A 17,896-nucleotide genomic window follows, 5' to 3' on the forward strand; every position below is an offset into this window, starting at 1 on the left:
GTTCAAAAGATCTGAACATTGAAGATCACAGCTCTGCATCAATTTTGAGCTGTGCACTATGCCAGGCTTAGCTGCCCGGTCAGGCATCAACACCCTCTCCATCAGATTTAATGGTTTGACACCATGTCGAGTGTTTTGACGCCGATCGTGTCCAAGCAGCTTTATTAAGAACATGTAACCCATTTGACCCTCTGAATGTTGCATTTGTTGAATGGGCAATTAAAGCATCAATAGTTGATACGTTTAGAATAATCAGACACATTTTGCTTTGAAACGCAATATAAAAAAAACAACTTAATTTAGATCCATTTCTTTAAACCTGAGCAGAAAATCACTTGTTGAATTATGACCTTTCCATTTATTCAACGGTGCAAGGAATCAATATCATAGTTGCTGTGAAGATCCATTAAATTATTCTTTATGATTTTGGTGATCACTTGGTCCAAGACAAATCCAAACATGTCTTGCTTAAAGGAAGCTCAGTTTTATCTAACACATTATTTGATCAGCTTCCTGCTAACTTCTTTCATTAGGTGCAGAGCTGGCATTGTTGGAGAGGTAATGGAACAAAAAAGATTATGAATCAAAAGGTTAATCAGCCAAACATACTGGGTCATTCCGTCCACAGCACTTCAGAAATTTGACTCAGTGGTGTGAATACAAATGCAAGGGATGGGTGAACAAATTGAATATCTCCAAGGTCTTTTGAACATTTTCCTTAAAGATGTGATTTGCATTCACTTAAACAGTGTGGCACTGGCATACTGCTTTATACATTAATATCATTCATTTGTTGACCAATCACCAAGTCTCAACAAAGATTACCGCATTATGTTTCCGTTCACCCATTTTCTGTCATTTTAATTGTACTTACGGTATCTTACCAAATGTGATTTGTGGATCATAGAATGCTGATGAAAAAATAATAACTTTATAAGTTAATAATAAAAATAAGGTTAGACAAATTTATTAAAGCATTATTCCTTTGGAAAGCAACATGTCTTGTCTTTAAATGTGCCACGTGGCTGGACACAGTTGAAATATGCACAATACATAACTCATTAACAACCATTCTTGCTTGTGAATGGCTAGTTTGACGAAAGGAACAGGTGAAGCTTCCTCAAAGCATGAGATATTGCAGCAGAAAGTCAATAGTAAAGCCTGTCTGCATTGGTGTTACAGAAGCGTATTTATTATTTTTAACCTGATTATTTTTAGTACTCCCTGGTGAACCCGCAGTGACTTTTGTATGGGAATGTAACTTCCGACTGTAGCTGAAATATAATCAGCATCGTTCTGTGTTCAGTGTGGCTCAGCATTGGGTCAAATGCTGATTTAATGGTGACTGTTAATTTCACTGTGATTGACCCTGAGCAGTCTCTGTGCAGCGTGGAGTATATGATTAGTCCTTCTGCTTTGTGACTTTGAGGCCCCTATTTTATCTCCTGAGCATGACCCATTAAATCAATATGAAGCTGACAGATTTCTGCCACCACCCAAGGGAAAACTGGCACACTGAAATGCAAAAACCAAAGGCTAGCTGGACAGGTGATATCAAACACATGAAGAGGTCCGCACTTGTAATTATGGTGTTTGTTCACTTTGCTTTGTTTATTCATCTTTAGGCTATCATATCAAATTAAGCAGTTTGATTAAAAAAATATATGCTTGTTGAATTCTAGTAATATTAATGAAGTAATCATTCAAGAAGTGTGCGTCCGTGCGTGTGTGTTTGTGTGTATGCGTGTGTGTCTGTGAGCGTGTGTATTGCTGTAAATTCACTATATATTATACAAGGCCTTGAGAATAAAATTAGCGTCCAGTTTGCACTGATGGCTCTACAGGTATGTTGACCTGTTCACTGTCCTCTTGGCAGGTCATCGAGTGCATCACACAAGGTCGTGTACTGGAGAGGCCTCGAGTCTGCCCTAAGGAGGTGTATGACATCATGCTGGGATGTTGGCAGAGGGAACCACAGCAGCGTTTGACCATCAAGGACATCCAGAAGATCCTGTATGCCTTGGGGAAGGCCACGCCCGTCTACCTGGACATCCTGGGCTAGCCACGGTGGGCCCCGCCCGTGTGTCTGTCTGTGCCGGACAGACAAACACAATCCAGGAAAAACCAAACAACATGTACCTTACTGCTCCACTGTCAAACACCAACGAGATGGGGATAGACTCAAGTGCCTGCTACGCCTTTCGATACACAGGATAACGCTCTTTAAAAAAACACTTTTACATTTTGTTTACCTATATACAAAATGTACAGAGTTCTACTGTAAGAAGAGGAATTTCCCTTTTTTTCTTAAAAGCGACCTCCTTAAAAAAAAGTAAAAAAGAAAAAAAAAAGAATAAAATAAATAAAAAGAAAAAAGAAAAAATGACTTTAAAAAACAAAGCCTGGAAGAGAACCAACGTGTTTGCTTTTGGTATCCCAACAGCCTGATCGAAGACTAAACTCCCCAGTGTTTTTTATTTGATAAATATATATATATAAATATAATATATATTTTTATTTATTTAGTTTTTTCTTTCTCAACATGTGGATGTCTGCCATATTTGTTGCTAAGGGTATATCACCTTTTAGAGTCAGACTATTGGCCAGGACTTACTGAAGAAAGCCTTACTGCACTCTGATTGGCTGGATCTTATCTCTGACACCAGAGGAGACATTCAACGGGGCTTTCTGTTTCTAAGGGAAAGAAAAACACAACCATGTGGGTGAAATGAAGAAACCCTGGGAAAGAAGGACCCACCAATCATTACAAACAACCTAATTTAATAACTGAATGTACATAATGTAAATTTCTATACGTGTCACAAATTATGTTAACTTATTTCTTTTCCTATTTAGATTATTTTAGCTCCTTGGTGTGCTGTTATGGTGAGTTAATTCTATAAATATTTTAAGAATCCTCTTCAATATTTTCTTTTGGACATGGTCATAGAATGTATGTTTTATATTACACTAAGGATGCCTCATTTTCTTCTTACCACAAAGTTGTATTTAAGCTTTGTAATGGAACTGAGACAGGATAAAACTAAGTTCCATGGAGAGTCAGAGTCTGACACCAGATTGCTGAGGTGACATGATGACTTGATGCATTGTTTCTTCTGCCATTCCAGCAGGAGATATGGCATAATGCCTTCTTTAATTTTACATTGTTTCCTTGAAGAATATTATATTAAACTATACATCCTTCCCAAAATTAGTATCATAAAAAAAAACCCTTTTACTCCTCTTAAAATATTAAAAACAGAAATGACATTTTTATGGGTAGAATTAGCAATGGTACACAAGTACCAGAGAATCTGAATATTTTATTTAGAAGGGCAATTTAATGGACACAATATCAATTACAGACATTCCATGTTTTTCCATACATTCCATTTCTGTCTTTGAGTCGTTGATATAGAGTGCATTTTCCATGTACATCATTCCATGAGCTTGGAAGTAATGCGATAAAGACCAATGTCCAACAGACGGGGTAATTTCTAGGCCAGTGTAAATAATTATTCATGTGGATCAAAGCCTAATTTCCATGACACATAATGAGTGATATTATGACACTTACAATAACTGCAATTTTGATATTGTAAGGCATGGCTGAGGCATCTACAATAGATACCACTGTATTATTCAGTCTTGTGACATAGCTATGTGCATCGATGCAGCATTTAAAACCTTTTTATTTTTACATTTATTCCATTGGCTAATGGCAGTTCATCTATCCTGTTCACCTGTTCTAATATTTTGCTTTCTTGGCACACACAGTAATTGTACCAAAAGCATTAGGTATCAGTGAAGAGGTAAAGAGCTATTGTGAACATTGTGTTGTGATGGCTAATACTAAGACATTGCATTAACGTACTCTCTCGTCATAAAATGAAGTTGAGCTTAAATCTGAATTCAGTAAGTTACAGTGATGCATCCAAAGTTATTCCATATGGGCATAAACTGACTTTAGTTTAATTCAGAGCAAATTTAGTTTCGGTCATCATGTCAGCACTAATATTACCACATACGCATATTACTCATATTACAGTGTATACGATGTCAGCATTAAATGTGTATATTAACACGACTCTACAAAACTTAGCCAGTCTGGCTTCTTTTATGATCTTCCTTGTGTCATAAATGTTTGTGTGCTCTTCATAATCACCTATCTTGTCTTAAGTCTTTGGATCTTTCTCTGTATCTTTATATATCCACCCTTTCTAAAATTGTAAATGGAATATATACTTGTCCCTAACCTTTGCGTTCAGGTTTATAACACATAAAGGGACTCTCAGCCAGCCAGTGAGGACAGCTGAAACATTTGTTCATCTTGTGACCTTGTTTTTTGGCTTTCCATATTTTGTGAGCTGGTTCTTGCCATATTAAAGGAGAAATGTAAAGGGCTATTGATATGTGATAAGATGTTTTGTGCATCGGTGTCCCTGCCTGCTGCTGTCCTGATGTAGTTATTCATTGATTTACACTTTGCCTGGCTGTGTGGCTACACAGTCCCAGGAGTGATAGACAGGAGATTTCCCCTGGTAGGCATACCCTCATCCTTGTTAATATGGTTCTTGCTGGTAAAAAGCCTGCTATCACCGACCTAACACGTGCCCCTGTGCTCAGATACGAAACTTTAGTCATGAGTGACTTAATGTAAACACCCTTGACTGGTTATAATTCAACAGAACTCCTCTGCAGCCGCTTACAGCATACAGCATGCGCACACGTGATGTAATGCAACAAGTGTCTTGCTAATCCAACATATGTTGCTTCCAGTTTCTGAGAATATGGCCCGAATTAATGTAGGAGAAAGCGTTGAATGTTGAAAATATTGCTATGAATATATGGACCTGTCTCCTCCCCTATCCTGATAATATAATTTAATCCACAAGGATCCTGAAATTAATAATTTTCCAGTCTGTTGTGTCATATATCCAGTGGGAAATTAATTTACAGTTCGACCATTAAACATGCTTTTTTTTTTTTTTTGCAATACGGGACGTGCTAACATAAGAACACGGCACTGTATTCTAAAGCTGACTTCTTCTGTAAAGTGAGGATTTCATAAATCACCTTGCAGTACCCCTCCTGGGTATCTGCTTCTTTTGCCACTTTTTGAGTCTGGTAACAGCCTCTGGTGAGATATGAAGGGAGATCCTTTCCACTGTGCTCATTTTTTAATTTAATATGGAGGCACAAAAAAAAGTACATTTAAATTTAGGTGCTTCAGAGGGTTTGTTAGGCAGTGGCTTAGGATCGGTCTCATTTGGAATGCTAGGGAGGGGGAAAGACTTGAGTGATATCTCATTCATGGTGTGGTAACGCACTCTCTGTGCGCTCCATTGTCCCTCCCGACTGCGGGCGAGGGTACTCAGGCAGCCGAGCTGTGAACACAGGAAGTGCGGAGGCACAGAGCTCGCTTTGGCTTTGTTTTTGGCTGCGGAGACGAGGAGGAAGCAGTGCACCTGTTGTGTGAAGACAGAGAAAGGCGTCACTGAGGAGCCCGCTGTGGTTATGTAACACAATCATTGCGCAAATTTTTTTTTTTCCCCCTTCCATTTATGGGCTCACGTCCAAATGCGTGTCACTATAGAACCCCCCCCCCCCCCCCCCAAAAAAAAATGAGATTGTCTTATAGCTTATGTATTTTAAGCTGCAACAGAATGCTGATTTATATTCTCACTCCAATAGAAGATGCTTGAAGTTTTAAATGATTCCCATCCCATGATTTGGCTATTCCTTAAAACAGAGGGATGAAGCAGTGGGCGGTACAGGGCTGTGCAGAATGTTTTAATTCCTCAGGCTGAGTCCTGTTACTGAGTCCTATTAGTTCTGAAATGTCATTGGGCACCTGTACCAACCTGAAGAGACAAGACAAATCGAGAATTTCCAGTCCATTTACCTTGAAGCTAATCAGCGTTCAATGACCCAAATAAGGAGTATAATATTGACAGTGAGAGTAATAAAGAAAATGTATCTTTATGCAAACTCGTCTTGCCCTCTGAAGCCATTGGCAAAGAAAATAAATTAATTTTGACAAAAAAAAAGAATAAAAAGAGATTGCCACTCAGGTTCTGGGCAGTATGATCAAGGAAGAGTAAGAGTGACAAGAGGGGTGACAAAGGTTACAGCGAACCAAATGGCTTCACCTCGCAGAAATGGATGGAAATTACCAATGAAATGAGTTTTTGGATCTTCAGATGCTTTCCAGATATGATGGCCTGTCTGTCCTAATCCCCCAAGGTCAAATGTTAGCTCAGTGGAGTGGGATGGCATTTGTGTGCGTTGGCTGGCACACAGAGGAGGGAGCTGGGATAGTCGTGCTCTGTCTCCCCCCACAGCTGATAAAGGTTTAAGTCGTCATTTTTCACAGGAGACCCGTGAAGTGGTCCAAGAAAACCGGATCATTGCGCTCGTAAAAAGCTCTCTTTGCGTTCTGTGTAGCCCAAAGGTGCAAACCTCACTGTTACTAGAACCACCCCCACTGCCCCTGACCCCATGTGACATGGTTAAGAAGCCTTGAATGCTACTGAAAAATTCTACTGAAAAATAAATCTTTTCTGTAGAATTTGGGAGTAGTAGAGTCACTGTAGAAGGACATTAGAGTTGAATGGCATACTGCACTTACCAATATTAGGAAGCGGTATGCGATCTCTCAATAAATCCTGTTGGTAATTTGAAACACCAAAATCAAAGCCTTCAATTAAAATCCTTATCTGATTTTAAAAAAAATATATATACATATATACATATATATATATATATATATATATATATCCTGAAGTACGGCATTAAAAAGCTGTGATTATGTCTTTCTGTGGGAGAGACAGGAGGTGATTCATCACAAAATAAGTCAGTAATAAAAATAGAAAGGCACTGCTATATTTTGTCATTCCTATAATGATATAATTTTGACTCAAATTAAATCTTTGTCAAGAAACATTAAGACAAACTACTACAAAGATAGTGTGACATGTACTACTACTCTTCTCAAGGTAAGAACAATTGTATATTTTATAAGGATGTTGTAGTGGCCTTGTTAAAGTCTACAATTTGCATAGTTAATAGTTTCCAATTAGTGCAGTGATACAGAGCCAGTGTCCCGAACTCAGAGGAAAACTTATTGCTACTTTGGCATTCTCCACACATAGTATGCTTCAGAAAGGCGTTGGTGTGGATTTATGTCTGCGTGCAGGTGTATACACGTATGTGTGCGCATGTGCCGGAGATGAAAGTTCACTTTGAGCCTGTCAACCCAAAGCAAAGACAAGCTTTTTACCGAACAGGACAAGAAGGGAGGGAGGCAAAAATGGAGTGTGAGTATAGTTTTGCAAGGTACAGTTGTACATACACCCAGCAAAAGGCAAATCCTCCTTCATTTCCTGGAGGCAGAAGGAAATCGACGGCAGCATTAAGACTTCAAATGGGATGTCACCCCGGAGCAATCTCCGCGCTGTCAGCAGATGCCGACATCTAGATTAACCTTGGCGGTGGGAGTTTTCTGATGCAGCCTCATTGGAATGCAAGGGGCAACCCCCGTCCGATTGCACGGCTCTAACCCTCCTGTGTTCTGCCCTCTTCCCGGTCTGTCAGAGATGTGAGGGATGCATTGTGTGCCGAAAATGGGTGGGGACGTGGGAGGGCTGGAACGGAACCCTCGAACAAATGGCGAACCGGCCCACCTCTCCGCCCGGTCTCACTGGAGGAAAGTAGACAGCCAGAGTCCTGTTACCAAAAGCTGGGATTAGGGCCAGTTGTGGGCGACAAGGGGCGGTTGCCTAGGGCATCATCTGTCTCGTGGGGTGGGGTGGGGGTGGGGGGCAACTAAAGCAACAAAAAAAAAACCACACATTGTGTCCACGATAGACGGTGCCCCCTCCCCTCCAACTCAACTCACCCAGCCCGCATCTAGGGTGGAATACAGGTTAGAGCCCTGTCTGGGATTCAGCTTCTTCTTTCAGCTTTTTTTTCTTTTTTTTCCACCTGGCAGTGGTGCTAATAGTTTTGAGCATTGTGTCCAGTGGGACAGCCATTGCTGCAGAAGCAGGTAAAATATGTGTCAGTTCAGAACAAAGGGAAGCAAATGCTGTAAGCTTTTGTTCTGTCTCTCAGGTTACAGGGCCGGCGTCTCTGGGCAGTTTTTCTTCTGTTGTCTCTTTTGTGAGGGACATGCTCTCTGTCTTAATTGCAGCAAGGTAAGGACATGCTGTACCTCAAAGCATATTCACCTTTACCTTGTGGCTGATTTATTTTGTGAAACTCTTATCTATCTGAAAGGTGTCTGTATTTATACACCTTTTAGGCTTCACTTCACTCATATTGGACATTTCTCTGCATCTTTCTTTAAATGTATGCCAAACCTTCAATTACATTATTATTATTATTTCATGTGGTGTGCCACTGCTATAATATGGCCTTTTTTTCCTGGAATGATGAGCTTTACAACGATCATCCTTGATCCTTGAGAATTTTTTTTGTGTATTTAAGTAGTGTATGTCCCTATTTATAATCTGGAGTGAGAAAGAACAGTATACCAGAATGTCTACTACATGTATTCCTTTTTTTCCAGGCAAGGTGAATATAGGTTAAATTATACAAATTAGCCCGTCTCCGAGCTTTTGGAAATTGGTTCAGGAGTTTTCTCCTCCCACTTGTCATTAAAAGTTCTAGCTGTGTTGAGGAACAAATGAAGAGGCAGTTTTTAATTTGCATCCTCACTTGATCCGGTGCCTCTGAAGTGTGTATAATCACAGGCTGCTGAAGCAGTCTCGGACTGGCCTCTCAGACATGGACTCAGGGGAGAGCGGAGCCAGGAGAAAGCCTACTATGGAGGCTTTCATTCCCATGAAACAGCATAACTGTGTGCATCCAGCATATTCATACCCATATTGTCACATTGCTGTCTACTGAGGGTAATTATTTGGAAAAGAACAGCTGATGGACTTACCGTGTTCCCGTCTGTTAGCGTATTTTGTGACACAGTTGTTGCTGAAACTTTTTCCAACCCACTTCCTCCCCCTCCCCCTACTCAACATAAATTGTGTCTGTGCAGAGAGTAGTATTCCAGGAAGAACAAATAAATACTTTTAAAAATTCTTCATTTTAAAGATAAACTGGACGAACTGAAAATATTTCTCTCTTTACAGTTGTCTTGTGACATCTGAATGCGCAAAAAACTGGTTGTCATGCAAACTGTCCGCCCCCCTCCCCCTCCTTATGACTGATATTCATGAAATGGGTAGTAATCCAGGTAGAGCAAATGGGATATTCACATGATGACTAAACTGAAAAGGACTAGCTGTAGTTTAGGTCCGCAAACCTTTTATGTGGCTTGGATAGAAGGATAAGGTGATGAACATAAACTCAAAACATTGGCTGGGTGTGCAGCACACTTGCTGTATGCCATAGCAGAACCAAATCAAAAATGTGGTTAGTCATAAAGTTGCTCATGAACATTTATAAAACATCTGATAGCTACCCTTTTTGTCACTCCCCTGTACATTCTTTGTAATGATCTTGCACTCTATAACTAGACTCACTACTGGGAATGTAATATCAGTGATTGACTCCACGTTGGATATACTTCTGTTTATAATCTGTTGCATGCTATCCAGCCATTAGTTACCTCTAATTAGGTGGATCAGAGAAAAACTGAGAGCATTGTCATTTTCAAAGGGTAACCTATCCTCATCAGAATAACTGCCAGCCCTGCAGCCATTTAGAAGCACGATGCCAAAGTACTGAATTCAGATGAAAATCATGTTTTTTATAGGACTTTGAAACAGATTTGAATGAGAACTCCAGCTCCAAAGAGATTGATTGAAACAGATCCTTAGTTTCATGGAAAAATAAAAAGTAACAATTAAAAAGCAATGAAAATGGATTGCATTCACATTGTGAAGTCACTTTCTTTTGGCTATGTGCTGGTAAATGCAATGGAAATACATTGCCACAGTACTTAAGAAGTGCTTGTAGTACACATTGATTCTCCAAGCTCTGTCAGAAGTCTGAACCAAGGGAATTCATGGTCCTATGGTCGCCAAAGTTGGGTTAGAAAATAAATCATATTACTGCCGTAAGCTAGGCTTGTCTTTGAAAGTAATTTTCCCATTGTACTGTTGAAAAAAAGGGCAAAGCATTATGCACCCTTGCCTGAGAGGGTTCAATTTCCATGTCTTGGATTTCATTTAATTTTCATTTGACACATTATAAAGTATGTTCCTGGTATGGTTTTCAAGCATTGGTGGTTCAACCTATTGAATTAATATTACCTTTTAGGAAGTAATAGGTATGATTTCCGTGGCAACTCAACATAGGTTGCTTACCACTTATAGCTCTAGCCCCACCCAAATTTGCCCACACATACACAAACATTTGTGAGCAGCATATTAGCTTTTTTTTAAGTGTCTGCCAACCACGTTTACAGTCAATTCCATTTCAATTTGGCCAATTAAGGACATGAATTGAAATTCAATCCATGAAGTAAATTTCAGTTCATTTCTTGCACTGACTGAACAAAAATGGGATAGAACCCAAACCAGCTGCTATTCCATGTAATATTCAGGGTCATATTACTCATGTGTATCAGATGTGACTAATTCAGGGTTGGGTCAGCTGTCCTGCCACCTGCCGCCTGTCTAAAAAAAACAAGCTTTTGCTTTTGTTTTATGCGATGAGGATGTTTGGTTTTTCATCTCAAAGAGGAGAAAGGTATCCAGAAAACAGTGTCACATTTCTCTTGAAATGAAGTGCATCAGATAACAAATAGCTTAGGGCTTTGGCAAACTATCAGCAGCACTTGCTGGGCAGTCTATCTGCGTGTACAGAGTCTTTGAAGAAAAGCAAACCAGGAAAAAGTGGGAAGGCTGATCTCAGTCAGGCTGGTAGAGCTCTGACATGGTCCAGCCTTTTTCTGCACATTACATCATGTCCAGAGTAGGGTGCAATGAGGCAGTATGACAGAGTTATTACATTGTGGCTGTTTCAGCTGGCGTAGTTTCATTGTTTTTGTTTCACATTTTCTGTTTTTAGAGAACACTTGTCCTTTTGTAAAAAAAATACCACTGAGTGAGAGAGAGTGAATATTATATAATATTCAGTGAATAAACTGCTGTCAGTTTCCTTATTGACAGCCATGTAGTCAGGTGATCCTCTGGTGGAGAGACGTAGGAATGTCCGCAGACTTTTTTTGTTGTATCGTACTAGGCTATATATTCCTTGGTACAGGTTGCATTTCTATCTGAGTGATGATCTACAGTAGCATCTGTCCCTGTAAATCTAGTAATGGCAACAGTATATGGGCAGTTTTAGTCTGCAGTTGCAATGTAAATACAAGGTTACCATGTAATGATGGAAAAATAGTTCTTATTTATAAAATTCCAGTTACTTTATTTTAGAACAGCTTATTTGAGACAGCCAATGTATCTGTAGCTTCAACATGACCCACAAAATTTTAATTATGCATTCATTAGTACTACATTCCACGGTTTACACAACTGAGATACATTTCTTTTGTGTTTTTGATTCGACCTTTGCTCATTTCTGTTGCCCAAACATAGAGTTTTTAATTAATACAGTGATTTGATTAGGTACAATAATCCTTTTGAATTTCCATGTAAAACAATTATTTTGTGTTTATTTTGCATCTAGTTGTTTGAATCCCAATGAACGGATATTCTCTTAAAATGAATGCATGTTGCAGTAGGCAGAAAAAAGTATTGGACAATGTCTTTAGCATATAGTATGACTAATTTTATGCACTATACATTCAGAATACATTTTTAAATTTAGGAAGACATTTCTGATATCAAGCTTTCAATGACTGATATATTTCTATGACACTTTTTACGTAATGCATTTAAAAATACACTCCCTGTATTCTTAGTTTATAATTTAGCATACATTAGAATTTTATTGACACCTATACCATCATCTGCGTGGTTGTCCCAGGAACAGCAATGGTGTCACTGAACACCTGGGATTTTCACCACCTGCAGTATCAGCATACATTATATAAACTCACCAGATGGTCCGTTCTGTCTAACATTGGAAGGTTGATCTCACAACCATACAAGCTGAAACATTCCAATTCGATGCATTTTGTGAAGCACTCATGAATGGTTGTGACAGTACCACTTTCAATGCGTGTTCTGTTCTTGAGCACACCACCTTGAATATCCACAAACCCTAATATAGCACCAGAAACTGCTTTTACCAGTGGGAACCTCAGAGATTCAGGAAACAGAGAGGCTGGAAGGAATGTAGGGGATGAGCATCTGGGTACTATTGATCGGCTGTGGTACCGGCTTTGCATGGATATGAACATTCTGCAAACTGTGTGTTAAATGTTGAATACTGGACATGTGGGAGTATAATATTAAGGGTCTGAATGTAGAGTAATTTACATTATACTGCTTGTTGTCTGCCAGACTACAGTAAGCTGGAATTAAGCCTCACTTCACTTCATACGCTGCACATTTGGGTTTGCCACTTTTGATAGTGTCCTGTTCAATAGGTTTTGTAAAAAATCAATATGATCGGATAGGTAGGCTGTCAGTAAATGTTTTTTTGTTTTATCCCATGAGTGAAAAAACAAAGAGATCATGCCATTCTACATTTTTAATTTCTCTTAAAAAATGCTTAAATGTCCTGAAAAGACCAACTTTGGCCATAAGGCTTTCATCTCATGCAAAGACATCAGTAGTAAGCCCCAAAGCCTAGGGATGCCCCCCAGCTCACAGTGCTACCTTGAAGCTGGTAAGCCAATCAATGTGAACAAAGCATTGGGAAATGTCCAGCCACAACCATGTCCGGCGACATCATTCCGCCTTATCTTTTCATCTGCTAACAACAGCAGGTCATTTTGTGTTTGATCTCATCGTGACAGAAAGCGTAATTGGTCAGGTGATCCGAGGTGGGCTCTCAGCGCTGCTGGAACAGCATCTCCAACCAAGGTTTACAGGGGAAGGATGGGAACCTAAAAAAGAGTTGCTCCTTTTAACATGAACCAATTCACTGACATCAGGTAAATATCAGTGGGAGAGAAATATATTAGTGTACAATACAACCCATGATGTGACAGCTAATATTTTGCATACGATTGAAGGGAAGTAAATTGTGTTTGTTCAACATTATTCAATTGTTAAAACAACAATTTCCCCAGAGGTGCAATTATCAATAATGTATTTTATTTTAACTGCATTTAGCATTCAAAATTAAAATTTTCTTATCAGCCAAAAATAAATACATCTAAACGTGCTGGAGATGTTTGAAGCAGAAGGCAAATTGAAACAATCCATCTATGATATGTGTACCTTTTCACCTTAATATATTTCTCTTCCAAAATGTATTTCAGAATAAATTTATTCCAATATTGAAATATGTAAAGCGATTTGCTATACATATATGTGTAATTACTTTTGTTGTGGTCTGTTATCCATCTGGGATGGACTAAAACTCAACAAACAGAGGGAACAGGACAAGCTTTTATAATGTCTTTATATTTGTGTGTGTTGGGTGCAGGTATTTTGTGTTTTCATTACCATCCAGCTATGTATAGTTATAAATAACTATGTGGCGCCCTCTGGCATCGATGGTAATGTATTTCCACCTGAGAAGTGCTAGCTAAGTGCTGATTCTGCAGTTCTCACAAGTATTCCTGTTGGTGTGTTCAATCCTCTTTAGAGTGCTGCAGGAACAAGGTGTACAAATACTCAGAGTTCCTCTCTTTGTAAGTCATGTTTAATCACAGTGTTACGTTAACTTATCCATCTATAAACTAAACACAGCTGTAATTAAGTATGTATCCAATGACGATTTATGTAGACTTATTCTATAAATAAACTGAAAATCAAAAGTGACCTTGTTCTGTGGTTACTGTACAGTGTGATTAAGGTCATTTTCATTTTTATTAACACATCATTTTTATTGAGTTACCTTCATTTAAAAAAAAGAAGCTTAAAAAGGAGGGCTTTCTTTCATTCAGCCCTCCTTTTAAAGCTGCTGAATGTGACCTTCGTTGTTTCTCAGTATAAATATATTTACAACACATCCTGACTTTGAATTTATGAAAGCTAGGAAATCTTGGACCAAATGCTGTGCAAGTCCAACAAAATATACACAGCTGGAAATGGTCACATTAAACTTTGCAGCTGTGTATATTTTGTTGGACTTGCACAGCATTTGGATAGGATTGCATAGGATACATCCATCCAACCATTATCCGTGCCTGCTTATCCTGAGCAGGGTCATGGGGGGTGCTGGAGCCTATCCAAGCATGCATTGGGCGAGCGGCAGGAATATACCCAGCACAGGCCGCCGATCTATGGTAGGGTATCCATAGGATACAGATTTTATTTAAAAAAACAGCAAAACAAGTATATTCCAGAAAACTATTTGAATAATCACATTTGTGTTTGAATAATGAATACACTCTACACTGCTAAGACATACCATTGTAGCACACCTTTTTTATTTTACAGAAATTCCAAAACTCTGAAATAAACTAAGGATATTGTAAGGCTTAAATTGGACCTAATTAAAATGTAGGTGGATATGTGTGATGGACAGTTGGACCCTGAAGGCCAATTGATTGCAGAGCAATTATAGAGCACTATTAGGCAGCAAGCAGAGTTACTGGATAGAAGACTTCCAGTATTGCTCTCATGCCTTATTCAGTAGAGGCCCTGCCATGAATACTTAAGCTCCAGAAGCCATAAACAGCTGAGCTTTCCTAACACATCATTTTCAATTGGCTTGCAGGTGTTTATTGCACGTTATACATTGTGCACGCTGTAAAAATGCCATTCCTGTCAAACTGGGGCTTGTGGTTGCTGTGGCATTTCATTTTCTGCTTCCTTTAAAGTCACACACGGTAGGACGCAGCTGCTTGAAGACTCTATTGGCATAGCGCGGCAGTGCACCTCAGAAAGACAGTTTCACCTTCCTCTGCGGAAGAATCTGAGTTGTGACAAAAAGTACTAATTCACTCAATTATAAAAGGAGTATATGAGTGTGCATGTCTGTGGGATTTTAATTTTTAAAAAAAATCAAAATTAACTGTTTCACTGCCAGTAAAAACTGTAAAGGAAAACTAAATGTATTTACATTTGTAATCTACATTTTTTAACATTTTTGCATAAGTAATGTAGTGTAAATTTACATTTGATTGTGATGGAAAACTGCTGATTGAATCCAGGCTTAAGGAACAAATTATGATCTGTCCATCAGGCTGCTGAGTAATACAGCGCAAGTGCAGGAGGGCGTTTCATAGCAGGTACCTCTCATATCCCTGCAGCTGCTCTACAGCATGGCCTTATGGAAGACATCTCTTACGCAGCATGTGCAGGCTAAGGCATGATAGCAGTCTTTCTGGGGGTTTTTTTTACTGCCAAATATTAAATGCACACGAGTCACTTCTTAGCACAGGAGCGCCTATGGGCTTATAGCCATATGAAATGGTCCTCTCTGTACCTGCAGACTAACGATAACCTCCAGTTTAACCCCAGCAGGCTGCTGGCTCTGCCAACACACCACATCTCTTCATCTCTGGCTAGTCGTGAGACCAAAGATGATACCTGCTTCTGTGTCGCATGTGTAGGATCAATGCAAGCACAGACACTATACTATACATGTATTTACTATTAAAAGCTACAACATACCTTACAGTTTTAGACCAAATTTTTCAGAATTTGCATAATATAGTATGCACAATATAGTAAATCCACACATATGCACAGTTTAAAACACACAACAAAGTACTGACATGAAATGCTATGTCAAGTAAATACTAAACTCGAAGGTTTTTCTATGATTAACACATAGTGAAGTATTGTAGTGCAGTGACACAGCTCGATCGTTGAAGAAAAGGAGTCCTTCACTTTTGCCTTCTTGTCACAAAAAAGACAAATATATCTTATGCAGTACAACAGCTTGTAACTAGGAACTGCATTTTAAATGAGTTAGTATTTACAGAGTGTCTAGGCAGTAAAATAAAATTCTGCCTATTCTTTGTCTAATACCTCTTCATGTTAAACATTTCCTGGAACTGCTTTTGTGTTGACCCCGAGATTTGTATCATACTAAATTTAATAGATATGTAATTTTCATGCAGAGTGTAATCCTCCACTTTCTAATTATGATAATTTAAAATCCTTCTGAAGACAGAAAAGATGAGCACAACCTTCTATGCTTTTTAATGTCCTCACCTCTGTAGATCAGGCAACAAACTTTAGAAGCTGATAGAAGTTAAATAGGTCTTCGCCTGGGGCTTAATGCAAACCATTGGTATAATGTACATCCAATATTTCCTATCTCTCTAATATTGTTGGAAGGCATATCAGCTGACTGTAGATCAAAAAAGTCCTGGTAACTTATCCTGTAATGCTTTTGTGTAAGCAATACAAAATGTATTTTAATCTTTTAGACTCATAATTTGTGAGAATTTCTTATTCCATCTTAAAATAAATGTTTTTTCTCCCAAATTTCCATAAAGCTTTAATATGCACAATACACAATACACAAGCACCACACCATGATCATACACACACACACAGACTCTCTCTCTCTCTCTCTCTCTCTCTCTCACACACACACACACACACACACACATTCAGGTTTAAATGTTTGTAAGACACATGGAGAATCAGTATTAAAGACAAATGGTCTTCAAGCAAACTGGCTCTGGTGAGGAGATTGTCTGCAGGAGACACAAATAAACCTGTCTTACATACTCTTGTAATAATAATAATAATAATAGTAATAATATTTATATTATTGATATTATTATTAGTGTGGTTGCCTTTGGCAATCACACAACTATTATCTCACGTATTATTCTTCTTTATTGCACCCATTTTTTTGGATCGCAGAGTATTTGCGCCACATACACAAATCGAGCCGCTTCATCGAGAATTGTGTACTTTGTGAAAAGTTTCGGTGAACGGATTCTGAAAAATGTACCATTTTGTGGGCAATAGTGCCCCACAGAAAATAAAAGGTATAATGTTGACCATCGTGACATCACAATGCCCTCTAGCAGCTTAAGACAGAGCATTGTGACATCACGAGGGTGAAAATTCTGCAATTCATTTAAATTGCCAAAGATTGTTATTTCACAGCATTTGAACTGCTTGTTAGAAAGAGTTGTGGGATGCCTCATTGGACACGGTAGAGAGTCCTTTGTTCATTGGTGAAGAACCCTAACCCTAGCTGTAACCCTAAACCTAATCTGAGCTGTAACCCAAACCCAAACCCTAACCCTAGCTCCAACCCTAACCCTAACCCTAACCCTAGTTGTAACCCTAACCATAACCCTAGCTGTGAACGTAACCCTAACCTTAAACCTAGCAGTAACCCTAACCCTAGCAGTAACCCTCACTGTAATGTTAACCCTAACCCTAGCTGTAAACCTAACCCTAACCCTAGCTGTAACCCTAAACCTAACCTTAATCCTAGCTTTAACCTTAACCCTAGCTGTAACCCAAACTCTAACCCTAGATGTAAACCTAATGCTGCCTTACACATACGAATACAGTTACAGAATACAGGTTTAGGGTCAGGGTTACAGCTAGGGTAAGGGCGACAGGTATGATTAGGGTTACAGTTATGGTTAGGGGAAGGATTAAGGCTAACATTAGGGTTAAGGCAAAGTATAGGGCTAAGGTTAGGGTTACAGGGAAGGTTAGGGTCAGGGTTAGGTTTACAGTTAGGGTTAGGGTCACAGCAAGGGTTAGGCTTACAGGTAGAGATAGGGTTACGATTAGGATTGAAGTTTCAGTTACAGCTAGGGTTAGGGATAAGGTTAGGGTTACAGGTAGGGTTAGGGTTAGGGTTAGGGTTACAGTTACAGTTAGGGTTAGGGTTAAAGCTAGGGTTAGGGATTGGGTTATGGTTA

The 17,896-nt window shown here is 39.0% G+C and overlaps 1 protein-coding gene across 2 annotated transcripts in view; it reads left to right on the plus strand.

Moving 5' to 3' along the window:
* LOC135255501 (NT-3 growth factor receptor-like) overlaps positions 1-13,862 on the plus strand; it is a 185,453-nt gene extending 171,591 nt beyond the window's left edge. For both annotated transcript variants that reach the window (XM_064336747.1, XM_064336749.1), the window contains one exon: positions 1,877-13,862. In XM_064336747.1, coding sequence (XP_064192817.1) covers positions 1,877-2,062 — 186 coding nt within the window. In that variant the 3' untranslated portion in view covers positions 2,063-13,862. The remainder of the gene's footprint in view (positions 1-1,876) is intronic.
* Positions 13,863-17,896: the final 4,034 nt, after the last annotated feature.

This window comes from Anguilla rostrata, chromosome 5 (assembly GCF_018555375.3).
Source record: "Anguilla rostrata isolate EN2019 chromosome 5, ASM1855537v3, whole genome shotgun sequence".
Lineage (NCBI taxonomy): Eukaryota > Metazoa > Chordata > Actinopteri > Anguilliformes > Anguillidae > Anguilla > Anguilla rostrata.